General features: G+C 46.7%; 1 protein-coding gene and 1 non-coding gene across 2 annotated transcripts in view; one reads left to right on the top strand and one right to left on the bottom strand.

Annotated features, from left to right (window-relative positions):
* Positions 1-3,177: 3,177 nt before the first annotated feature.
* The window catches only part of LOC142803141 (uncharacterized), a 52,998-nt gene continuing 29,694 nt past the window's right edge, over positions 3,178-26,481 (bottom strand). Inside the window, exons 3-4 of the mRNA XM_075888243.1 lie at positions 25,465-25,700; positions 3,178-3,636 (exon numbers count right to left, since the gene is read on the bottom strand). Coding sequence (XP_075744358.1) covers positions 3,186-3,636; positions 25,465-25,700 — 687 coding nt within the window. The 3' untranslated portion in view covers positions 3,178-3,185. The remainder of the gene's footprint in view (positions 3,637-25,464; positions 25,701-26,481) is intronic.
* TRNAS-GCU (transfer RNA serine (anticodon GCU)) lies at positions 3,738-3,810 on the top strand. The gene has a single exon. It is a non-coding gene; the product is annotated as a tRNA-Ser (tRNA).

Genomic DNA, 26,481 nt, shown 5'->3' with positions numbered 1-26,481 from the left:
CAATATCATTTTTTGTAAAGCTTACATTTCTCAAAATGTGCTCGAAAAAAAGTTATTCACGCGTCGATCAGCCTGTTCAACAGTGGCAAGTTAGATTCAACTGTAGCAATTGTAGCAGCCGTACGATGTGATGAAGACTTTTTCTTTTTTATTTCGCAATAGCCATCATATGGAAACTCTTGGCTGGATTAGGTCGTCTGCGTCGACTTCACTGTCACTCACCGTATATATATACGCATCTATATAAATGTAAACGCAAGAAAGAAAAATAATTCAAAAAAGACTCCGGGGCGCGGAATCGAACGAGGGACTTATGAATTCTGAATGCGCGGTCTTAACCTCTGAGCCACCGAGAAGCACCTTTCTGAACGTCAAACGGCAAGCTATATGTATCTACCACTTACCGCTGGTGACGAGCGTCTCGGGGGGAACTCCTGTCATGTTTTTCTCATTACCAGCAAGATGGCGCAACGAGCGCGAGTTGCCAGATCGTCACGACGCGGCAGCGTGTGGTCTCATCTCCCACGAATACTTTGCTCTGCGGAGAGAGGACGTTATCGCGGTGGGAACAATCGTACGCTTAGGGCTTTCACCGCAACGGCTCTGTTGTAGTTACATGGCGCAGAATGGTCCATGCACTCATAGCACAGTCGCCGTTTGCGAAAAGGGCGTGCTTTTCAGACACAGCGAAGTAACACCTTGGATGCTTATTCGCGTTATTCTGTACTTTTAAGTATGTTACGTGAGTCATTTGTGCGTGAAAAATGCGGAGCATGTTTTGCTCCGCTTGAAATTCTCCGCATAACCTACCTATTTGGTGATATCACGTTCATTGCTTCACCTTCGTGGCAAAGCTGTGACTTTTGTTTTTGTCTTTTCAAACCAATCTACTCTTGGTCATACTTTTCATCACAATTTCTTTTTAACCACTTTTTGTAGGCAGGATCCACCCACTATATTTCGAAACAAAGGCAACGTCAATTGTATTGAAAATTTGTTTTTTGATGCTGAAGTTATTCACATGTTCTTGCTGTAATAAAGATACATGCCTGTGTTTGTAGTTTTTGCTGCCACTCGTGAAATTAAGCGAAAGGTAACAAAACTTGCAAAAAAAAAATAAGTTTACAAGTTACCGTGTATGAGATAGTTAATTTACTTTTATGCCTGTGTCCTAGTTTTTGTTCTCGCCATTTTACCTGTTTTCAGTTTGACACTCCCTTTGAAAAAAACAAAGTATTGGAGCAGGCAATGAAAAGTTTTTGATGCAACAAGCGAACTGTGTATGCCTACAGTGGTTCTTTCTGGAAGCGTACAATAGCAGCGAGCTTGTACATGCAGCTGTGGACTCTTATAAAGTGGACTATAGTGCACCTACCAGTATTTATTAAGTTACCTGACGAGTATGGGAACCCCAAGGATACAACAGGACGTTGTAATATGTATTGTAAGCACATTGCTCAGCAGACAATGAAAATGTTCTATATGAGACATTTCAGACAATGCCTACTAATACCTGTGCCTCAGTGCAGGGGCCTCAGTAGGCATTGTGCGTATTGATGTAGGATAACAAATTTGTCTGTCTACAAATATTCAGCAAAAATAGGCGTACTGTATTTGTACTTTCAATCAACACATCAGCGAATCTCAATGCTGCTTCAACTGTAGCTAAACAGGGCTGCTACAGAAAATCCTAATGCTCAGTATATATTAAATAACAACTTCATTACCATGCAGCCACTTCTATAACAACCAATTTTGATAACGTCTCAGTGGATAATTTTCAATGGGTGTCAACGATAAGCTCAATGATTTTTCAATTGACAAGCTACTACTTTTTACTGCAATCTGTGAACAATGAGCAATACTTTTTAAATATTTCTAAATATTTTGTGTGAGGGTGGACGTCATTCCCTAATTGTCCTCTATAACAGCAAATATATCATGAAATAAGCTTGATGCATCATGAAATTTATCTTTCAAAGAAGCAGATTAACTGGTAAAGTTCTGTCGTATTGCGGTATGCCGTTGAATAACAATGGAAGCCCCTGGAGGCTGACACTCACATTGTTCCAGCTCGCTACGGCACTCTATTACGCCGTCCTTTGTAGTTCGTTGCATCTGGCGGAGTTTTATTTTTTTATGGTATTGAGAGCTCGTAATAATAGTATGATGGGGTAGAACATCTCAAAACCATGACATGTAGAGATATGCCGTAGTGGGTGTTCTGGAAAGTTCGGCCACCTTAGTGGGGTTCTTTAACGTGCACCTAAACCTAAGTACATCAACCAAGAGCATTGTTTCGCCTCCATGAAACATGTGATCGCCATGGCCGGGATTCCATACCACAAGCTGTAAGTCAGCAGTCGATCACTAAAAACTAGAGCACTGTGGTGGATGTGGGTGTTCATAGAAAGCGCGCAAAAAAGCATTCTCTACATTTTCTTCTTTATTAGCTGAATAAAGTGTTATTTTTTACCACAAAAGTGCGCCTTCATCAGTGCTTCATTAACGACGTTGACCAAAAGAGCGTACAAAAACTGAACTGTTACATTTTCAATTGAAACTCGGGTGCACTCATACACCATTATTTTCTCTCTCTGTGTGTATTATGTCGACACGAGCATAACTAAATGTTTGATACAAAACAAAACATAAACGAAATGTATTTCAAATGACGAAAAATCGCATAAAGAGGGCGAAGACGTAGTTTATGGCTAGTGCTAGGTAACAAGGCAAAAAACTGTTGACCTCGAATAATATTTTGCTATGAGATATTTTCTCAGTAAGCTGGCTCCAGTGCATCACATCACAGTTAAAACATCGTTTTCATAATTAACGTGTCTACTAAACATTTTTCTTGTATATTAGGTGGGTATGCAGCACTTTTAAGAAGTATTTTCGCTCTAGGTAGGATACGCATGGGTTTATAGTGATTGAAAGAATTTCACCAGACGAGAAGTTGCCAGTATTACGAGAAGTAGCCAGTATTCTTACTGTATGAAGTAATCGATGACAATAACCCTAAGTAAGATCAAAAATGCTAGATGGTGAAATTAAACATATCTATTCGAAATATGTATATGAGATGCTGAAAGGGAATACTTATATGATTTACAGAGCTAAGTAACAGTATTAGTTCAAGTGACTACTGTCCGTGGCTCTCCGAGTGCACCGCAATTTTTTATTCACTCGAGTAATGCCAACGCCGCGGGCTTGTTCACTTCCAAGCTGCGAACGCAGGCGTTTTCGCAATCGCGTTGCGTGCGGAACTTGTTGCGGCCGGTGAGGCACCGGTGGTCCGTGTCTGCAACCAGCCCAGCCGACAGGCATTCGTGGCGGTACTCTGGGCCCACGGCGCGTTGGAAGAAGACGGGAAATCGAAGCTGCCGGCCGGTGCAAATGCTCGGTCTCGGAACGCTGCACGTATATGAATTTGCAGGAACAGCTCTGTCAACAGGCTCGGTAACCACGGACTTAGTTTTCAAGCCCTCGGGAGGTAGGCACCTGGTGCGGCACTGGGCAAGACTGGTGAACAAGTCGGCGTCAAACGAAGGGCACTGGCCTGAAGGAAAGTTCCACACGTGGCAGCCGCTGCCGTCGAAGAACCACGTGGTGCTTCCGTTCACGATGTCGTCACTGTGTGTAAAAGGGCAATGAAAGGAAATTGAAATGTTTCTACTGGAAGAGGTCGGAAAGCAACCCAACTAAATGCTCAAATTTAGCTTCAAAACAGCCCCGCCGCGGTGACCTAGTGGCTAAGGTACTCGGCTGCTGGCCCGCAGGGCCCGGGTTCAAATCCCGGCTGCGGCGGCTGCATTCCCGATGGAGGTGGAAATGCTGTAGGCCCGTGTGCTCAGATTTGGGTGCACGTTAAAGAGCCCCAGGTGGTCGAAATTTCCGGAGCCCTCCACTACGGCGTCTCTCATAATGATATAGTGGTTTTGGGACGTTAAACCCCACATATCAATCAATAAATTAGCTTCAAAACACATACGCTATCATGCATTAACCTGGTAAGTCTCGAAGGGAAAATAAACGGTTTTCGCTGACGTTGTAAGGTGACGCAATCATGTAATAGGAATTTTCGAAGCAATCTCATAGCATGCTTGTGCATGATAGCCGCTCCTTTGAATACACTGAAGGTACACCCATGACCTTTAGGAAAGAGAAAGACAAAAGCACGCGGCAAATGGCCTCTCGCCGCAGATGGTGAGTGGCGCTGTGCTACAGTATGAACATACTAGTTCTTTTCCTTCTGAAAACTTGTTTGTCTTTATTTTACGCTTTCTTTTTGGTGTCTATCTTTTGTTGGAATGTTTCAATGAACAAGGATCGTTTTCGACAAAAACTATTGCTATCACAGCTTAGGACTATTGCACTTGCAACAACATGATGTGCTAAAAAAAAGAAACTCCTAGAAGGGCTGCAGGCAACAAAAGAAATAACAACGCCCTCAACATCTATGTACGCATATCGCAACCAAACCGTGACGCACGTGCAGTTTGAGGCTACTTGCGGCGCGCTCGCTTGTCCCCTTTCAGAAAGATACTGTGAATATTATCGCGGAAACTTAAGGAGCATCATAATACATGTCATGGCGCTAGTGAGTGGAGTTACATGAAACTGAAATATTTGTAAAGGGCTGGATGGTTGAAGTTTTTAATAAGATGTTGAATGTTTCACATGGATAACAAAATAATCCTATTCGTATATATGCAGGGCGTTTTTTAAGCAATGCAGACTTTCTCTAAAAAGCTATAATAGGTAAGCACTTGAAGTCTTCACAGTCTGTTTCCCGGTCAAGGCGGAAAATTTCGCCACCAAATAGATCACTCAGAAATGTAAATTTAATAACAACTTCTTAATTATAATAATTATCATTTTAAGGTGGTTGTTCTTAAGGCAAAGTTGTTCTAAGTCCCAAAATATTGTGAGCATAGTTTTCAAAAATTGAACATATCACGATTGCTTTCAAATATTCGTCGTCAAATTTCCAGACAGCGGCGCCAAAATAACCAAAAATAACGCATCGAGTGCGGTATAACCAGCCAAGTGCGTCGAAACTAACGCACTCAGTGCGCTAGTTACGGCAACCGAGCGCCGAACTCCTGCTTCGTAAAGATGACGACGCGAGGAAAAAAAACTCCCAAGCATTTCCCCTAGAGTGAACATGGTTAAGTGCGAATGCACGGGGTGATGCAATGAGGGGTATTTATTAATTCGCACTATTATATTTATTATTCACACTATGGTGCCTTTATGGTGTAATGGTTCCTGGGAATCGCAATTTGATCACACGGAGGAGTTTACGTTAACTCACTGGCGAATGCCAACGAATTTTAACTTTATTGATTGATTTGTGGGGTTTAACGTCCCAAAACCACCATATGATTATGAGAGACGCCGTAATGGAGGGCTCCGGAAATTTTGACCACCTGGGGTTCTTTAACGTGCACCCAAATCTGAGCACACGGGCCTCGACATTTCCGCCTCCATCGGAAATGCAGCCGCCGCAGCCGGGATTTGAACCCGCGACCTGCGGGTCAGCAGCCGAGTACCTTAGCCACTAGACCACCGCGGCGGGGCGAATTTTAACTTTACTCCCCCTCATAGCATCACCCCGTGCATTCGCACTTGACCATGTTCACCCTCGGGGAAATGCTTGGGAGTTTTATTACTGATTGTTACAAGCTGCCACTCTAGCGTCGCCAGCGCGAAGTCGGCGACGGGAATGACAGCAGGTCGGTTCGTTCCGTACGCAAGCAGAGACAGTGAAGAGATCAGAGACGTGAGAAAACAAAACAACTTTACTCTAGTGATATTGCAGCACACGGGATCTAATACAACACTTCAATACAACTAACAAAACACATCGACACTTGATACAACTAAAGAAATATATAACAGAAACAATAAATCAGCTTACGAGAGAGAACTATTACAAGCTACACAAACTAACAATAGAACTACGGAGTAGAAAGTTCGAAGATATAAACAGGTGGAGGCATACGTGTGATGACCGGCAGCGTTGCGTCCCCGACGATCGGAAGCGAGAAGTCGAAGAGAGTTCTGGCAAGACTGCGATGTCAGCGGTGTTACAACGCTGGTGGCTCCGGGAGGCTAGTGCTTCCAGGTGACTTCGAGCAGGTTGAGCTAACTCGAGGCGAAGTCCCGATGTCTACGTTGCAGACGTTAATATCGCGTCACAACTAGATGAACGGCTAAGTTTAGGTGGCCAGCCGATACAGAGCCACACTAAAAACTTCTAGAAGAGATGCTTGTTGATCTGTTTCTACACCATGTTGGTCAGCGACTAGTCTGCCTAGCAGGGCAAAATCCTGCGCTTAAATCCCTCTCATGTCTCCTCGCTCTCTTCCTTGGGGACAAGAGACCTCTACCTGGGTCCAATCATGCGCGTTTAATTGATGGGAAACTCCGCCCCAAAAATATTTTGACCCCACCCCTTTTTAATTGGGAGAGGGCCCGCAACTAGCGAGAGTGACAACCTGTCGGGTTGTTGTCATACGGCTTGGCCACCAGAGCGTTTCCCACGCTTTTCTCCGTGGGAACGGTCAACCACTAAGCTCTCAGCGGGTGCGTCTTGTAGTCTAATCCTTGTTCGGGGTATACCGCGGCCTTCTACGACCTTGCTGGCGTCGCCACAGTTCATCATCATCATCATCATCAGCCTGACTACGTCCACTGCAGGACAAAGGCCTCTCCCATGTTCCGCCAGTTAACCCGGTCCTGTGCTTGCTGCTGCCAATTTATACCCGCAAACTTCTTAATCTCATCTGCCCACCTCACCTTCTGTCTCCCCCTAACCCGCTTCCCTTCTCTGGGAATCCAGTCAGTTACCCTTAATGACCAGCGGTTATCCTGTCTACGCGCTACATGCCCTGCCCATGTCCATTTCTTCTTCTTGATTTCAGCTATGATATCCTTAACCCCCGTTTGTTCCCTAATCCACTCTGCTCTCTTCTTGTCTCTTAAGGTTACACCTACCATTTTTCTTTCCATTGCTCGCTGCGTCGTCCTCAATTTAAGCTGAACCCTCTTTGTAAGTCTCCAGGTTTCTGCTCCGTAGCTAAGTACCGGCAAGATACAGCTGTTATATACCTTCCTCTTGAGGGATAGTAGCAATCTACCTGTCATAACTTGAGAGTGCTTGCCGAATGTGCTCCACCCCATTCTTATTCTTCTAGTTACTTCTATCTCGTGGTTCGGCTCTGCGGTTATTACCTGCCCTAAGTAGACATAGTCTTTTACAACTTCAAGTGCATTATTATTTATCTTGAAGCGCTGCTCCTTGCCGAGGTTGTTGTACATTACTTTTGTTTTCTGCAGATTGATCTCAAGACCAACCTTTCTGCTCTCCTTGTCTAACTCCGTAATCATGAGTTGCAATTCGTCCCCCGAGTTACTCAGCAATGCAATGTCATCGGCGAAGCGCAGGTTACTAAGGTATTCTCCATTGACTCTTATCCCTAACAGTTCCCATTCTAGGCTTCTGAAAACCTCCTGTAAGCACGCGGTAAATAGCATTGGAGAAATTGTGTCCCCCTGCCTTACACCCTTCTTGATTGGTATTCTGTTGCTTTCTTTATGAAGGACTATGGCAGCAGTTGATCCCCTGTAGATTTCTTCCAGAATGTTTATGTATACTTCATCTACGCCCTGATTCCGCAGTGTTTGCATGACGGCTGATATTTCTACTGAATCAAACGCCTTCTCGTAATCTATGAAGGCTATGTATAGTGGTTGGTTATACTCTGAGCATTTCTCTATTACCTGATTGATAGTATGAATGTGGTCAATTGTTGAGTAGCCTGTTCGAAATTCTGCTTGTTCCTTTGGTTGATTGAATTCTAATGTTTTCTTTACTCTGTTAGTAATTACCTTTGTAAATAGCTTGTATACTACAGAGAGCAAGCTGATCGGCCTGTAATTCTTCAAGTCCTTGTCATCTCCTTTCTTATGTATTAAGATGATGTTAGCGTTCTTCCAAGACTCTGGTACTCTTCCCGTCAAGAGACACCTCGTAAACAGGGTGGCTAGTTTTTCTAACACAATCTGTCCTCCGTCTTTTAGCAGATCTGATGTTACCTGACCGTCACCAGCAGCTTTGCCCCTTTGCATGCTCTCCAAAGCTTTTCTGACTTCTTCTATCATTACTGGTGGGGTGTAATCAGGGTTACTGCTAGTTCTTATAGTATTAAGGTCGTGCTTGTCTCGGCTACTGTACAGATCTCTGTAAAACTCCTCCGCTATTTTAACTATCCTATCCATATTGGTAGTTATTTTGCCTTCTTTGTCCCTTAGTGCATACATCCGATATTTGCCTATCCCAAGTTTCCTCTTCAATGCTTTGACACTTCCTCTGTTTTTCAGAGCGTGTTCAATCCTCTCCATGTTATACCTTCTTACATCGCATACCTTACGTCTATTAATCAACTTCGACAGCTCTGCCAGTTCTATTTTGTCTGTTGTACTTGACACTTTCATGATTTGACGCTTCTTAATTAGGTTCTTCGTTTCCTGGGAAAGCTTACCAGTGTCCTGTCTAACTACCCTGCCTCCAACTTCCACTGCACACTCCGTAATGATACTCGTCAGATTATCATTCATTGTATCTACGCTAAGGTTGGTTTCCTCACTAAGAGCCGAGTACCTGTTCTGCAGCGACACTCTGAATTCCTGTACATTCCCTCTCAGTGCTAGCTGATTGATTGGCTTCTTGCGTATCAGTTTCTGTCGTTCCTTCTTCAAGTCTAGGCGAATTCGAGACCGTACCATTCTATGGTCACTGCATCGTACCTTGCCAATCACTTCCACATCCTGCACGATTCCAGGGTGTGCACTCATTATAAAGTCTATTTCGTTCTTATTTCGCCATTAGGGCTCCTCCATGTCCACTTGCGGTTTTCTCGTTTTCGGTAGAAGGTATTCAAAATTCGTGAATTATTGCGTTCTGCGAATTCTACTAGTAGCTCTCCTCTGGCGTTTCTAGTACCGATGCCATAATCTCCTACTGCCTGGTCCCCAGCCTGCTTCTTCCCTACCTTTGCATTAAAGTCGCCCATCACTATAGTATACTGTGTTTTTACCTTACTCATTGCCGATTCCACGTCTTCATAGAAGCTTTGAACTGAAGCGTCATCATGGCTGGATGTAGGCGCGTAAGCCTGTACTACCTTCATCTTGTGTCTTTTATTCAGTTTAAGTATTGCAGCGTGTGCTTGGTTGGACACGTCTACGCCAACGTCCTCTCGCATGCCGTGTGTATTTCGCCACTCAGAGACGACTCGCCGTACGCCTCCGTCTACACCAGTGCCTACTCCGGCGATGCCGTCCTGGTTGTGACCGTCTACCTGGCCCCGAACCTCTCGAGAGATGACGTCTTGGAGCGGATGGATGCGGCGATGGAGAGTGAGTCTGTGCGCGCGCGCTTCCTTCGGTTCCGATTGTGGTGGTGGGTGACTTTAACGTGGACGTTAGAAACGCGCCCTCTCCCGCGCGGCACGTTCACTGGCTCGAACGGCTTCGGGAACGTCCACTCGCTGTTGACGATTGCGAGCGGCGTCTTGACGCCAGCCTTCATCGCCCTTCTCCGCCTGACGCTTGCGTTGTCGTTCCACTTCTTGGGCCGCGTTCGCGGCTCGATGCTGACGCCTCATCTCGGCCTCGCGAGCACGCAGTTCACCATGCGCTGCACGCTTCGCCCGCTTGTCCTCGGCCTCGCGAGCGCGAAGTTCGGCAACCTCTGCACGCTTCGCCCGCTTGTCCTCGGCCTCACGAGCGCGAAGTTCGGCAACCTCTGCACGCTTCGCCCGCTTGTCCTCGGCCTCGCGAGCGCGAAGTTCGGCATCCGCTGCACGCTTCGCCCGCTTGCACTCGGCCTCGCGAGCACGCAGTTCGCCATCCGCTGCACGCTTCGCCCGCTTACGTTCGGTCTCACGAGCCCTTCGCAGCGCCGCCTTGTCTTCCAACGTCGGCGAAACCACCGCGGTACCGTCACCTCCAACTACGGGTGCAGTGCTGGCATTCGGTTGTACTGCATTCGTTGTTGATGGTAGCGTTGCCTCCGGGACATCCATCGCACGACCCGCTCTCGACGGGAGACTGAGAGAGAAGGCGGGCGCGCGAGAGAGAGGGGTGCGCGCGCAGCTGCAGAGAGCGAGAAGAGCGGAGGAGCGAGCGAAGGGGGAGGGGGACGCGCGCAGCGGCGTTAAAGATATAAGGAGCGTTACTGACACCGATATCAGCGTCGCGTCCGTGGCTTATTCGGTAGAGCGTCGCGCTGCGGCCCGCCAAGTCCTCTTTCTTTTAAAGATGGAGAGAAGACTGCGGACGCCGCCGATGGTGGTGGATGGTTTGGGGTCGCTTATAAAGTGTATTCACACTTAAAAAATGCCCCCACCTCCTCGAAGGGAATCGCCGGTAAATGCGAATGCATTGTATAGCGTCCATATAGGCGTTTTGCAAGTGAGAAACCAGCGTTAAAAGGATTATGTTGTTTTAGAGGCCGAGCTCCTTATGCCGTGGGTCATGCCTTCATGCTGTATGTAGTAGTAGTAGCAGAAGTAGGTTGATTGATTGAATGACAGATTGATTGAATAATTGAAACCTTTATTGGACTTTTACAATGTGCTCTCGCTTGTTTGCTTCAGCACCATGAAAAAAAAGGCTCGGGGGCCTCCAACTGGTCAGCTTGTTACAACTGGGCAGGGAATGGCGATCGCGCGTAAGGCAGCACACCACGCGTTCAGCCTGGCTCTGATAAGTAAGTCGTCAAGTATCCAGTTGGTAGTCCCTTTCATGTCTTGCTGTAGCTGAGGCTGGGTACGTTGGGCTTTTTTCATAAAATCAGCTCGGCTTGGTTCGTGATCGGAGCATTTCCAGAAGATATGCTTCGTCGTTGCTGGCTCGTGGCAGTAGTCACAGTTAGGGGCAATGTACTTTGTCGGATGTACCTTGTGAAACACCGGGCTGTCGTGAAACTTCGTATTTGCAATGTTCGGAGTGTGACCTCGTAGAATCGGGTAGATCTTGGGGGTGTGGCATCGTGTTTTGTAGCTTTTTTTATAATTTGGCCCTTCATTGCCGCCGGCGTTAAACTATCGCTCGGTAGTTGCCTTTATGGGTCCCATCTTGGGTCATTGTTGCGGCCTGCTTTGAGCTCTCATCCCCGAATCGTTATTAGTAGCGGGTAGCCACCTCTCGTTTACTCCTTGGAATGTCCTCTCGATGGCGGTACTTGTATAGGGTGAATATACGATGAAAAACATGCGAGATGGCGGTACCTAATTGATTGATTGCTATGTTAGGTTTAACGTCCAAAAATAAATATATGATTATGAGAGACGCCATAGTGGATGGCTCCAGAAACTTCGACCTCCTGGGGCCCTTTATTGTGGACATAAACTTGAGAACACAGTCCTACAGCATTTTCGCCTGCATCGAAATCCCTCAACCTGCGGGTGAGCAGCGGAGTAGTACCTTACCCACTATACAACAGCAGCGGGGTGATGGCGATACCTAGAATGTTCATTAGATGGACGGATGGATAGACAGACAGACAGACAGACAGACAGACAGACAGACAGACAGACAGACAGAAAGACGGACAGACAGACAGACAGACAGACAGACAGACAGACAGACAGACAGACAGACAGACAGACAGAAAGACAGACAGACAGACAGACAGACAGACAGACAGGCAGACAGACAGACAGACAGACAGACAGACAGACAGACAGACAGACAGACAGACAGACAGACAGACAGACAGATGAGTGGACGGTAGCACGTACGTAAGCACGCATGTATGGACGCACGAAAGCACGGGGGTACGGACGCACAAACCGGACGAATGCTCTCGCAGACGCACGGACGCACGCATGGATGGACAGGAAGACAGACGGACACACAGACGGACGGATGGATGGACAGACGCACGCATGGATGGACGCAAAGACTGACGCACGAACGAACGCACAGATGGAGGCACGGGTAGGCGGACGCACGGATGAACGGACGCATGAATGGTAGCACGGACGGACCCATGGACGGATAAACGGATACACAAACGCATGGAGGAACGGAAGCAAGAACGAGTGAAAGGAACGGAAGGAAGGTGTACGAACGCACGGAGAAACCAATGGACGCTTTACCCTACTCATCATCATTCACTCTGTGGATATGCTGCGATTTCTTTTTCTTACCCCGTGCAGTCAACAGCGCAGTTCGCTTCGCCGCACGTGGCGTTTATCTATCGTGAGAAACACGGTATGCGTTTTCTGCTGTAGTAGGTGGCGTGCACAATTAAAAAAAATTGACAGATCCCACGTACAGTGGGAATCAATGATATGCGAAGCACGAATGAGAAATGTTGATTGTTGTTGAAGCACAACGTTACGAGGTGGAAGTAAATGATGCCGTACATGACTTCTGTGTCATGATTATCATGTTTGAATGTGTCGGTTGCCTTCGTCGTCTATTCACGTCACGTGACACTAAATTTCGTATATGTAAAGCTAGCGAAACGGCCACGAGCTCGCTATGAGCCTGGTATGTTGTCATGTTCTTACATGACACGCGCATCGGGATTATCGTGCTTGCACCAGCCAAATATTTCGTCATCCATTGACATCACGTAACACCAAATTTGTTATATGTGGAGCTAGCGAAATGGCCGTGAGGGCATCATGAAGGGCCCAATATGCTCCACTGTAGCGTTCACGCGCATGCACGCTGGGCACAGCGACGCTATACGTTAGCAAAACGCGAGCACTCTATAGACTGACGCCAAGCGCGACCAGCGTCCGTCGGCGCGGCCCGATCGCAACCAGCGCGAAATGCTACATGCTGTATTTCGCACCGATGCGTTACCCAGACAACACTGCGTCTCCATCTTTTTGTGACTGAGGGGCGCCAGACGTGCTAAAACGCGCACGCGTCAAAGCAAAGCAACGCGGCGCGCGCCTGTGAGTATATGGCAGGACCGGCGCCTGGCGTGGCAACGCCGGCATGGCGCGACGAAATGAACGCTGGTGAGCACGTGCACTGCGTCACGTCTAAATGTTCCGGCGCCTTGACTGTGGCATGTAGTCATGTTCTCACATAACACGCATCTCATGATTATCATGTTTCCACCTGTCACATACCTTCGTCATCCATGGCGTCACGTAATACAATATTTGGCATATGTGAAGCTAGAGAAACAGACGCGAGCACGTCATCAGTGTGGCATGTAGTCATGTTGTTACATGGCAGGCATGTCGTGATTATCATGTTTGAATGTGTCATTTGTTTATGTCGTCCGTTCGCATTGCGTAATACCAAGTTTGGTGCATGTGAATCTTGCGAAACGGCTGCGAACGTATCATGAGCGTAGCATAAAATCATGTTTTTACGTGACATGCATCTCAAGATTATCTTGTTTGCACCAGCCACATACCTTCACCAACTATTCGCGTCCAGTTATACCGAATTTCATTCATGAGAACCTAACAAAACGGCCGTGAGCACACCATGAGCATGGCATGTGGTCATGTTCTTACACGACACGCATCTCATGTTTGTCATCTTCGCACCGGTATCATAGCTTCGTCAGCCATTGACGTCCCGCAATACCAAATTTGGTATAAGTGAAGCTAGCGAAACCGCTGCCAGCACATCGTGAGCATCGTATGAAGTCATGTTGTTACATGACACGCATCTCATGATTACTATGTTTGCACCAGTCACATACTTTTTTCATCCATTAACGTCCCGTAATACCAAACTTGGTATATGTGACGCTTGCGAAACGGCCACGAGCGCATCATGAGCAAGGCATGTAGTCATGTTGTTCCATGACACGCATGTCGTGATTTTCATGCTAGGGTCAGTCGCTTCTGTTCGCCACGCAATCATGTCATACCATACTAGGTTTGCAGCATGCCATGTGAACGGAACCACCGCAACAGCTGCAGGACCATGAAATGTAAATCAGGACATTCATGACATGCATGTCGTGATTTTCATGTTATGACTCGTCAAATATGCTCGTTATACAGTCGTATTATGCCATACCATGTTTGGTATCGATACCATTATCGAAATAGCCAGGAGGGCTAAAGGTCGTAGGCGGATAGACAGACAGATAGATAAATAGATAGATGGATAGATAGATAAGATAGATAGATAGATAGATAGATAGATAGATAGATAGATAGATAGATAGATAGATAGTAAGATAGATAGATAGATAGATAGATAGATAGATAGATAGATAGATAGATAGATAGATAGATAGATAGATAGATAGATAGATAGATAGATAGATAGATAGATAGATAGATAGATAGATAGATAGATAGATAGATAGATAGATAGATAGATAGATAGATAGATAGATAGATAGATAGATAGATAGATAGATACGCTCAAGGTCACCGAAGTTCGCTAAGAAATGCCTCGCATTTAAAATACTATGTAGTGAACAAAACAAACAGCGTTCTTGGTTCTGCATTTGCGTTTCACAGCGGCGTCTCGAGCACACATTTCCAGATGTCTTGAGAGGCGCCCAGCCAATGAACAGTCGAGAGTAAGTCGCGAGCGGACGAGAAAGTGGGGCGCCGGGAGGAGAGAGAGCGAACGGCTAGAAAAGAGAGAGAGAAACGTCTTTATTCACAAAGGCATAGAGAAGGAGGGCTTGAGAGAAACCCCTGGTCCGGGGTCCCTAGCACTGACTCCAGCGACGAGTCAGGCCCGCTGTATTACGGCTTGGAGAACCTCGGGAGGTCCATCGCGGAGAGCATCATCCCACAGCTCCTCGTTACGTAAAGGTTGAAGAAAAGCAGGTAAGGGAGGAAATATGTTCGCAGTGCACTTGATTGAGACATGGAAGGTCTTGGGTGAGTTTTACAGCCGGGGCAATGGTCTGCGTAGCGCAGCGGTTAGAATTTATGAAGTGATACTAAATACGGCTAGAGAAAGAGCGGCGAAGCATTGCACCTGTCTTTGTAGCTCATGGCCATAAGTTCAGCGACTTGTAAACACAGACGCTACACAAACGCTGGCAGCAGAAATCCTACAAACGCGTTTCAATGAAGTGGTAGCAAGTCACGTTCAAGTCAAGCAAGTGGGGGCCTGGTGGCCAGGGGCGAGGGTATGTGCGTGCACCCGCAGACGTTGCTGACAGATGCTGATCCCAAAAGACGCGCGCCCCCACTACTGTTGCTATTAAAGTCCCTGAAAAAAAATTGCCCGCAGCTTCCCTCGGGGGAACACTGAGGAGGATGTGGAGCATATAGTTGGTTAACGGGGTGTTAAAGTGCGACTTACTTGGGTCGATGGCTAAATTGGTTAACGTGGTTGTGAAATGGGGTGTTAAATTGCGACTTACTTGGGTCGCTGGCTAAATTGGTTAACGTGGTTGTAGGAGGGGTGTTAAATGAGTGAACACGTACGACACGTATGCGAAAGGGCGGTGTTTATTTATTGCGACGAACTTTGAGCACGATGGCTTTTAGATGCCACTTTGGCCGGCGCTGGTCGAAGGGACGTCGATCATTGCGACCTCGGACGTCGATGCATCGTACAAACCAACCGACGAGCGACAACTGAGCGAGCGAGCACTGACCTTGAGTATATATACAGCGCGACGGCGCATGCACTGTCAGCTGTCGAATGTTTGAGAAGGGGGAGAAGCGCAACGGCGCATGCGCGCGCGTCAGCTGCCGATGTTCTCAAAGCGCGACGGCGCATGCGCGCGCGTCAGCTGCCGATGTTCTCGAAGCGTGACGGCGCATGCGTGCTACATTATGCAGCTAGCGAATGTTCGTGAAGAGGAGAAGCGCACGCGGTGTGTAGAGGAGGAAGGGTGCACAGATGGTGGAGGATTGAAGCGCGCGCGGTGTGTAGAGGAGGAAGAGATGCACAGATGGTGGAAGAAGGAGGGGGAAGCTTGCGGACGGCGCCGCACTACAAGCCTAGAGTATTAGATGCTCCGCATATAAAAAATGGCAGCATATCCACGGAGTGAATGATGGAGAGTGGGGCGAAGAATTCGTCCGTCCAATCGTTCTTGCTTCCGTCCATCCATGCGTCCGTCAGTGTGACCATCCATGCGTCCATCAGCCCATCCGTGCGTGCGTCTGTTCGTGCGTCCGTCCCTGTGTTCGCCCATGCAGCCGCCCCTGTGTCCGTTCATGCGTTCATCCATGCATCTGTCTATGTGTCCGTTCGTCCATCTATTCAACACTCTAAGTACCACCATCTCGCATCTTTTCATCATATATTCCCCATATAGAAGCACCGCCATCCAGCGGACATCCCGAGGACTAAACGAGAGGTGGCACACGCACACTTTCTTACGGCTTGCGCTTCGGGTCCACTTCCCACCTTTAACCACCTCGAGTTCATGGTATATACGTGTTCTCTGTATTCATTGCACTGCGGCCGAACGCTCGCTAAACCTTTCGAAAACCAAGGAGGTTACGACCAGCGAGTTTGACGTAGCAAACTTTTTCAGTCAGATAGTGCTCAATGTACATGCCAATGGCCGCTAATGGGAAATGAGAGGCGGAGAATTCGGCTTTTACTTTCTTACGGCTTGCGCTTCGTATCTATTTCCCATTTTTAACCACCTCGAGCTAATTCATGGTATATACAAGTTCATTGTATTCATGGCACTGCGGCTCAACGCTCGCTAAACCTTTCTAAAGCTAAGGAGGTTACACCCAGCGAGTATAACGTAGCAACCCTTTCTTGTCAGATAGTGCTCAATGTACATGCCAATGGCTGCTAATGGTGATCGCAGCCTGCGCGTTAACTAAAAGCCGAATGCTCCTGTCTCTCATTCCCCATCAGCAGCCATTGACATGTACATTGAGCACTATTTTTTATTGTTCAACAATGCACAGAAGTCTCTCACCGGCAGCACCTTGGAGGTCAAAATGTTATACTTGTTACATACTACGGGGGACGAACGGGTGCCGTTATAAGGAGCTTCGCCCCTAAAAACTCTAATGTAGTGCCATCCGTGTCACTGTGCAGGCTACTCTACCCTCGCGTGCATAGCACGGACGGCCCCATGTCACGTATTATCACGTGAATGACGCTAGTTGAGAGGTTGCGTGGTTCCTGGTCGTAAAGAGAGGCGTGTGCTCATCTTCCCGTTAGTGCTCATTTCGGCGCTGCGGCTCAAGGCGGTGCACCAAAAGAGTAATTGAGAAAGAAAAAATATAAAAAGTAACGTTGATTACGATGATCTGACGCGTATATAAGCAAGCTACATGCAGTGGCAAAAAACATCACCGCAAGCATGCAATACTTAACGCGCTAGCCCACCGTTTGCATGCAGACGCGCTCAGGCTGACGCTCTCGATGGCAACGCCACTGCTGTCCGTGTAAACTGGGCGGGGCTAAGAATCTGCAGCATGAAGAAATAGCTTTTTTGAACGTATCGAAAACACCATATTGTTTGTCTACTTTCGTGAGCACGCGCTCGCGAACAGATACCACCGGCGTACCCTTTCAGCATACCCGAGGCACGGCCGCTCAATGAACACACGGCGAAGAAGTGTCCGGGCAGCCCAAGCATCTAGTGCATCCAGTGTGGGCGCGTGCTTTCGCGTTTGTAGTTTCCTGGTGGACGCTCTAGAGGCGCTGATGCGGTTGCTGGGAGAAGAGGTAGAGGAGAAGGGGTGCGGGTGGCGCCAGTTTAGTTTTCTTTAGGGACTTTAGTTGCTATAGGAGACGATAGTCGACGGATCCCGATGGACGCCTGACGTAGCCCGACTAAGAACTACACTCGCGTTAAAAAATTGCCAGAACCTACGTACAGTGGGAATAGATGATATGCGAAGCATGAAGAGAAATGTTAATATGTCACTTTAAAATCAGCACAACGTTACGAGGTGGAAGTAAATGATGCCATACATGACTTCCGTGTCATGATTATCAAGTTTAGACTCGTTGTTTACCTTCGTCATCTATTCACGTCACGTGATATCGAATTTCGTATATGTGGAGCTAGCGAAACGGCCACGAGCACGCTATGAGCGTGGTATGATGTAATGTTCTTACATGGCACGCGTCCGCAGGTCGCGGGTTCAAATTCCGGCTGCGGCGGCTGCATTTCCGATGGAGGCGGAAATGTTGTAGGCCCGTGTGCTCAGATTTGGGTGCACGTTAAAGAACCCCAGGTGGTCGAAATTTCCGGAGCCCTCCACTACGGCGTCTCTCATAATCATATGGTGGTTTTGGGACGTTAAACCCCACATATCAATCAATCATGGCACGCGTGTCAGGATCATCATGTTTGCAACAGTCATATATTTCATCATTCATTGACGTCACGTAATACAAAATGTGGTATACGCTGAGCTAGCAAAATGGCCGTGAGCGCATCATGAAGGGCCCAATATACCCCGATGTAGCATTGACGCACGCGCACACTGGGCACAACGACGCTATATTAGCAAAACGCGAGCACTCTATAATCTGACGCCAGGCGCGAGCACGGTCCGTCGGCGTGGCCCCACAGCAACCGGCGCGAAACGCGGCATGCTCCATTTCATACCGATGCCTTAGAGTATAACATTATTTTATGCCGATGCGTTACCCAGACAACACTGCGTCTCCCTCTCTTCAAGACGGAGGAACGCCGGACGCGCTGAAACGAGCATGCGTGAAAGCAACGCAGCGGATTGCACGCGTGCGAGTATATGGCAGGACCAGCGTCTTACGTGGCAACGCCAGCGTGACGCGACAAAATAAACGCCCGTGAGCACGTGCACCGCGTCATGTCGAAACGTATGGGTGCCTTGACTGTGGCATGTAGTCAAGTTCTCACATGACACGGATCTCATGATTATTATGTTTACACCAGTCACATACCTTCGTCATTCATTGGCGTCACATAATACCAAATATCGCATATGTGAAGCTAGCGAAACGGCCGGAAGCGCATCATGAGCGTGGCATGTATTCATGTTGTTACATGATACGCATCTCACGTTTATCAAGTTTGCATCCGTATTATACTTTCGTCATCCATTCACGTGCCATAATACCAAATTTGGTTCAAGTGAAACTAGTCAAACGGCCACCAGCTTATCATGAGCATGGCATGTTATCATGTTGTTACATAACACGCCTGTGATGTCTAATATGTTTGCACCAGTCACGTATACTCGTCATTCATTCACGCACCACAATACCGAATTTGGTATACGTGACGCTAGTGAAACGGCTGCAAGGGCATCATGAGCATGCCATGTAGTCATGTTTTTACATGACACGCATGTCATAATTTTCCTGTTAGGGTCTGTCGCTTGTGTTCGCCATGCAATCATGCCCAACCATACCAGTTTTGCAACATGCCATGAGAACGAAACCACCACAAGAGCTGGAGGACCAATAAATGTAAATAATGACATTCATGACATACACATCATGATTTTGCTGTTTTGACAAGTCAAATGTGTTCTTCATACAGTCATGTTATGTCATACCAAGTTTGGTATTGATACCATTATTGAAATGGCCAGGAGTGCTAAAAGTCGTAGGCTGGATATAGATAGATATTTAGAAGGATAGATAGATATTTAGAGATATTTAAAATGCCCCCCCGCCCCCTCCTCGAGGGGAATCTTGAGGAAATGCGAATGCAAATGCATTTTTTGCGCCGAGCGTGCATCACGCATTAATTTTAGTGGCGTAAACTATATGATGAGATAAATATTTGTAGCCTAGCTATGTATTTTTCACATTCATCAGCACCTGTTTGTGTTGTGCCTCACAGCAATAGTCTGAGCATTGTGGTCGCTAAAGTGTACAGTGAAAAGGTCTTTCAGAAGCATGCGCACGTCACAGTTTCTCGTAAAGGCGTGATGAATGCGACTTCCGTGAAAAATAGTCGGACACTTACCTGACTAGGCGGAGGCACACTGCATAGAATACATTGTCCGAAGGTACTTCACCAACAACTAGCCGCTCTTCTTTCTCAAGCCCACATTAAAATCAACCACCATGACGACGGGGCCAGATACTTAGGAGCGTGCGTATACACACACACATTTTCCATAGCCGTGTCGAGCTACGCGGCAACGGTATCACGAGCGAGGATGGGCGGGAAGTACGCAGTCACTACAAAGACTCCGTTGTCGGTGAACCCAAGGGTGTAAAAGACGACGCCGACGAGGGTTGTCGTCACAGACGGCGATCAAGGTGTCACTGTTCCCATTGTCTGGGCCCCCTCTTCCAAACTTGTTCCAAAAATCCGAAGCCCGTTCGAACAATTCGAGTATGGTTCCTCGATGCGTGCGCCCCCTTGGAGGGTGGAACCACTCCTTGAAGGGGCGAGTGCCACCTTCCGGTCGACGGCCGTCATTCGGCTCCCCCCATCTCGTCGCGGCTGGTTGAGAGAGACACGTGCACAGCGTTTTCTCGAGCAAAATGCCTGGGTGTTGCGTGCCACAGTGCACAAAGCACTCGCGAAATGGCTACAGGATGTTCAGATTTCCGAAGGATTTGAAAAGGTGACTCTTGTGACTTGTAAAGATCAAGCGCGAAAAGTGACAACCCACGAACCGTTCGTGTTTGTGCAGCGTAATTTATGCCTTTTCAGCATTTCCAGAGTTATAACTTCAAGCGCTGTCACACGATTCCTTTCAATCGCCATAAAGCTTGATGTGATTGACTCTCTTACACCAGCTGCATGCAGAACGGCGCCAATCACTGTTGAGAAATTTGATTCTGGTCGGGCTTAATTGCGATAACCAGTGCAACAGTTGCAATACACGTTCATTTGTATGCTGTGTACTTGCGTATTTAACTCGTTCGTTTTGCATCACACAAAATGCGTTGTTCTGAATGGCTTCTTGTACACAAGCTGCAATTGCGCGAAGATGCGCACCTACGTTGTGTGCTTTTTGCTGCTGGCACCTTTAACTATATCTTTTAGGGGCAAAGTCCTCTACGCCATGGGTCGTATGCCACGTGTCGTAGTCATCGTAGTCGCAGTAGCCAGTTGCATTGCATGTCAATTGAAACGGTGTCATAGACTATCCCCGGAGTGAATGATGACAAGTGGGGCGAAGCGTCCAGGAGTTCGTTCGTGCTTACGTGCGTCCGTGCTTCCATCCTTCCATGCGTCAGTCCGTCCGTTCGTCCATGCATCCGTTCGTGCGTCTGTGCGTCCATTCATTTGTCCTTCCCTGTGTTTGTCCGCGCGTCAGTCCGTCTGTGTGCCCGCTCCTAACGCCTACAGCTTGAAATCAGCTTTAAAGCGTGTATGCGTCAGGCAGTTTTTGCACATGCCGGCGAACTCTAGAGTTATGAAAGTGATGACTCACAGTACCTGGTTGATATGATTTGCCAATAGAAAATAGAGTGTTGTGGAGGTGCTGAAGAGTGAATTGATGATGGGGGAAAATCTTTTCATTGAAGCGTGGACTTCAATAGAACGCAGCATTTTGCTCCATATAGGCGGATTTCTTGTGTAAGGAATCTTAAGGAATACGGACTGTGGGCAGTGCAGAGCTGCAATGAAGGACTCGGCGAGCCATAAACACGTATAGTTAACTGCACTGAAGGTGTATGTTCAGGATGGCAAGAACTTGTGCTATCCGAGCGTTGAGGTTGGGAGCTCGCTCATATCTTGTGAAGAGGACTTGAACGGAATCACAATTTGAGCAGACAACCTGTTTACCCTGATGTCCCCTCTCAAAACTGCAACTGAATATTCAATCAAAAGTGCGAAGTGCAGCGTGCAGGCATGCCAGCAATAGAAGACTGCTCTGGAAAAAAAATGTTCATATCAAGTTATGCACAAGTAAAGCTGCGCATTCACGTGTGCCTGCCCGAAACAACGAAAACTAGTGGAAGTGGGAGCAAGACATGCACTGTGATTAACTTGCGGTGAGTTATAACGCTTGTTTTTTAAAGAATAATGCATTTATCGTCCAAATTAATCTGCGGCATTCAAAATGGCGTATAATAAATGCAATTTGCTTGCTCAATGTTGTAAAGCCATGTGCTCGCTTCATTATAACCATATCAATGAACGCTTTAAAATTGCCAATTTACCATATATCCCTATAGAAAGCACGCTAAACCTGGTTCGACAGTCCATGTCTGCGTGCGAGCCATGATTTATATTATAAAAAGCACCTGTAGATCACCAAATAGTATCATAAATTTTCAACAACTTTTCGCCAATCTGATGTTTGCAGTAAAATATAAGAGATGAAAACAGCGTACAGTATATAGGGCGTTGCAGGGTGTGGTCTGTAAATGAGGTAGCCATTGAACGATTCAAAAACAATATACGCAAATATGGTAAGCAATCGCGGTTTAGAGGCGAAGCTTCTAAAGCCTTGGGTTTGTTCATGGATGTGTGAGACCAGTTCATAACCACCTAGCTGAATGACTCACTCAGCATGTCGCGCTAGTGTGAGCGACAGACAGACAGATGCACGGACGGACAGAAGCAAGAACAGATGGACGGAAGTACGCTTCGCCCCACTCATCATGAATGATGATGAGTGGAACGAAGCGTTCGTTCGAACATGCTATGTTGTGCTCCGTAGATATGCTGGACGGACGGACGTATGAATGCACGTACGGATGAACGGAAGCATGAAGAGACACACGGACAGAAGCATGGACGGAAGCACGCCCTACACATCAACATTCACTCCGTGTGTATGCTGTGGTTTTTTCTCTTTTCTCCCCATAGTACATATTTTTTATTCTTTTTGTTTCAGCCATCTGGCAAATGGCCAACTGTTTTTAGACTTTTGTGGAATGCACACAACACGCAGACGCATCGAAAGATGATGTGATTTAGGTGCGCGTATTTCACATCTTTAACCTATATAAATAGTGAGCGACTAGTACAAAAAGACGCCAATCTAAGGTGTTAACGCGACTTGCGTTTACGATATTTTCTGCTGCGAGCCACTCCAGCTGCTAATGTCACTTTAAAAATGAATAAATTTAGGACCTTCACACTCCAGATGAAGAAACTTTGTTGCGTCAAAACGTGTGGTACTCAAACAACATGATAAAATACAAACTCTTTATGCAGCCGCGCAACACTCGTTCGCTGGCCGTCGTGGCCATAGGCGGCTTGCGGAGAGGGCTTCATAATTGCGGGCTCCATAGGAGACGACACGGTTGTGTCCATCATCCTAAGCAGCGGAGATGGGTGTGCGCACCGAGGAACCCTAGACTCGAGTCTTTCTTGATATTCCCTATCACGCTCAAAACATTGTGGAGCCAGAACCGAACGCAAACCTTGCAGCTTTGACCAAAGCCATGGCCTTCGAAGTCACGCTTGAAACGGGCGTTCGACTGCGTGAACTGCCGAGCACGCACCACCGCTTGTTTGGCGCGATCAAGAGCGCGGGCGCCAGCGGAACGAGCTTTTCGCCGTTGACGCTTGTACTCGGCCTCGTGCCGATTCACTCGCCGTTGACGTTTCTCCGCCGCGTCTCGAACACGGACTTCACCGTTCTCAGCTCGCTCTTGAAGCTTCACAGTGGCGTATCGAGCACACATTTGCGTATCTTCGGCTGGGCGTTCGCGTTTCACCGCGGCTAACCGAGCACAGACTTCGGTACCGGCAGCTCGCTTTGCTCGTTTTGCTATCTATCTATCTATCTATCTATCTATCTATCTATCTATCTATCTATCTATCTATCTATCTACCTATCTATCTATCTATCTATCTATCTATCTATCTATCTATCTATCTATCTATCTATTTATCTATCTATCTATCTATCTATCTAACCAACCACGGCTTCTAGCTCTCCTGGCCGTTTTGTTTCGATAATAGTATAAATACCGAAATTCGGGTGTACGTTAGAGAACCCCAGGTGGTCAAGTAACCGGAGCCTTTCACTACGTCTTCTCTGTTAACCATATGGTGGTTTTGGGACGTTATACTCCACATATCAATCAATGATAATTATGACATGCGTGTCATGTAGAAGAAAATGACATGCTACGCTCATGATGCGTTCACAGCCGTTTCTATAGCTTCAAATAAACGAATGTAGAAGTTACGTGACGTGAATAGATGACGAAGTTGTACGAATGTAGAAGTTACGCGACGTGAATAGATAAGTAAGTTGTATGACTAGCGAAAATAGGATAACCATGATATATGTGCGATGTAAAAACATGACAAGCCACACTCATGATGCGCTTGCGGCTGTTTCACTAGCGTTATTTTACGGGACTTGAATGGACGACGAAGGTAAATGACACGTACAGAGAAGATAATCATAACATGCGTGTCATGAAAAACATGACCACCCTTAGCAGGCTCACAGCCGTCTCACTAGCTTCAGATAGGCAAAAGCTTGTATTAATGACGTTGGTAGGCTACGAGATAAATGACACGTCCAAAAATTATAATCGTGATATGCATGTCATGTAAATCATGACTACATGCTACACCCATAAAGTGCTTGCACTGATTTTACATATACCAAATTATGCATTACGGGACGTGAACGGAGGACGAACACAAATGGCTGCAGCAAACATGATAATCGTTACGAGGAAAAGATCTACGGCATAATTTACGTCCGCCTCGTTACGTCGAGCTGATATTAAAGTGACATATCAGCCTTCCTCATTCGTGCTTCGCATACCATTTATTCGCACTGTTCATGGTATCTGCCAAATTTTTATGTTATGACAATTCATTTATGCTCGTCATACAGTCGTGTTTTGCCACACCAGTTTTAGTATCGACACAATTATCTAAACTGCCAGGAGAACTAGAAGTCATAAGTGGATGGATGGATGGATGGACAGATAGATAGATAGATAGATAGATAGATACATAGATAGATAAATAGATAGATAGATAGATAGATAGATAGATAGATAGATAGATAGATAGATAGATAGATAGATAGATAGATAGATAGATAGATAGATAGATAGATAGATAGATAGATAGATAGATAGATAGATAGATAGATAGATAGATAGATAGATAGATAGATAGATAGATAGATAGATAGATAGATAGATAGATAGATAGATAGATAGATAGATAGATAGATAGATAGATAGATAGATAGATAGAAACGCGTTTGCTGCAGCAGTCCATAGGTGGGTGGAGCTTCGGGGCTGCCCAAGAAGTGCCCGAGAAAAACGAACATCTCGGGCTGTCCGCGGGCTCGGGCTCTTAGCCGGAGTGAATATTCTAAGAGACTCGGTGATGAACCGTGTTTTTGGGTCTCGGAAGATAAGCCCAGTTAGTACACGCTGAAAAAAATCACTTTACTACCGCACACTTAATTTGTTACATTGTCCAGTCATGGCTAGGCTAGAGGAGTGCTCCTATGGCCCCACCATGGTCCTGTTGGGAGAGGCAAAGCCCAAGCACTCGAAGAACACTCGGCCAGTGCATCGGGAGTGATCGTGCTTGCTAATGGTTCTCACCTGCTGCACGTGGTGAAGAGGTCTGTCCTGAAGCACCTGCTGCTAGGGCGGGGAGTTCGCACGCAATCAAAGGAGCAGTCTTCAAGAGACGCGTATCGGTTGGCACCGCGGTTGCACAGCTGAACAGCTGGGTTGGAGCCTACCGGGACGCAGGCGTTGGCAGCATGGCTGAAGAAGAACTCTCGGCGAGGTCTCGTGCAGAACTTGTAGAAGACGGCGCCACAGCGGTACTGATCCTGAAAAGCGTAAAGGAGACAAAGTCAGACAGGAGCCAGCACAGTACAATCTGTGTATTTAGTCAATGCTCGAGCTTTGAAATTCAGGTAGACATACGAGTGAAAAACGGCATGACAGACCACTCAGAAATAAGCAAGACCACTAGAGCTACAACAAATCAACTTGTTTCCTTTTATACGCAAAAATCGCTTACTTCAAAGTTAATATTGTGCAAAAAATACACACACCGAGTAATGAGCAGCAAATTGTAGGTATAGGTGAGCGCTTTGGCATTTCATTGACGAAAAGTGAAATCGGTTAGCAGTAACTCCCAGGAGAAGTATAAGGTGCCGGTGCGGCGTAAGTACACAATTCCTGTACTATAATTTATTACTGGTGGCTTACATTCGTTTTGCTGGAAGGTCATGTAAGTACATTAATAGGACCGTCTATCAGTGGTAATGACTTCAATGTCTCGTGTCACGCTAAATGTGCCACCCATTTCGGCTACTCCAATGTATTCGAAAAAAGAACTGATAAGCAGCTAACCGAAGGAATAGTTCAGCCCCCACCACGAAAAAAAACAACAATCTGAATATGCAGAACATCGTCTTCGTAATGTTCAACTTTAACTCTTGAATTGGTCGTGATCGTTTATGCGGCACAAGAAGTATGCCCTCTTCCTGCCTTCTAGCTCGGTACCGCATTTGTCCATATACCGCGACGACCACCGACTCTGCAAGGATCTTAATAATGAGTGTTCCGAAGCTGTTTTCTTTCAATGCCTTCTTTTAATGTGTG

Source organism: Rhipicephalus microplus, chromosome 3, assembly GCF_043290135.1.
Source record: "Rhipicephalus microplus isolate Deutch F79 chromosome 3, USDA_Rmic, whole genome shotgun sequence".
NCBI classification, from domain to species: domain Eukaryota; kingdom Metazoa; phylum Arthropoda; class Arachnida; order Ixodida; family Ixodidae; genus Rhipicephalus; species Rhipicephalus microplus.
Note: the sequence above shows the minus strand (reverse complement) of the source record. Positions and strands in the feature narration are given on the sequence as shown.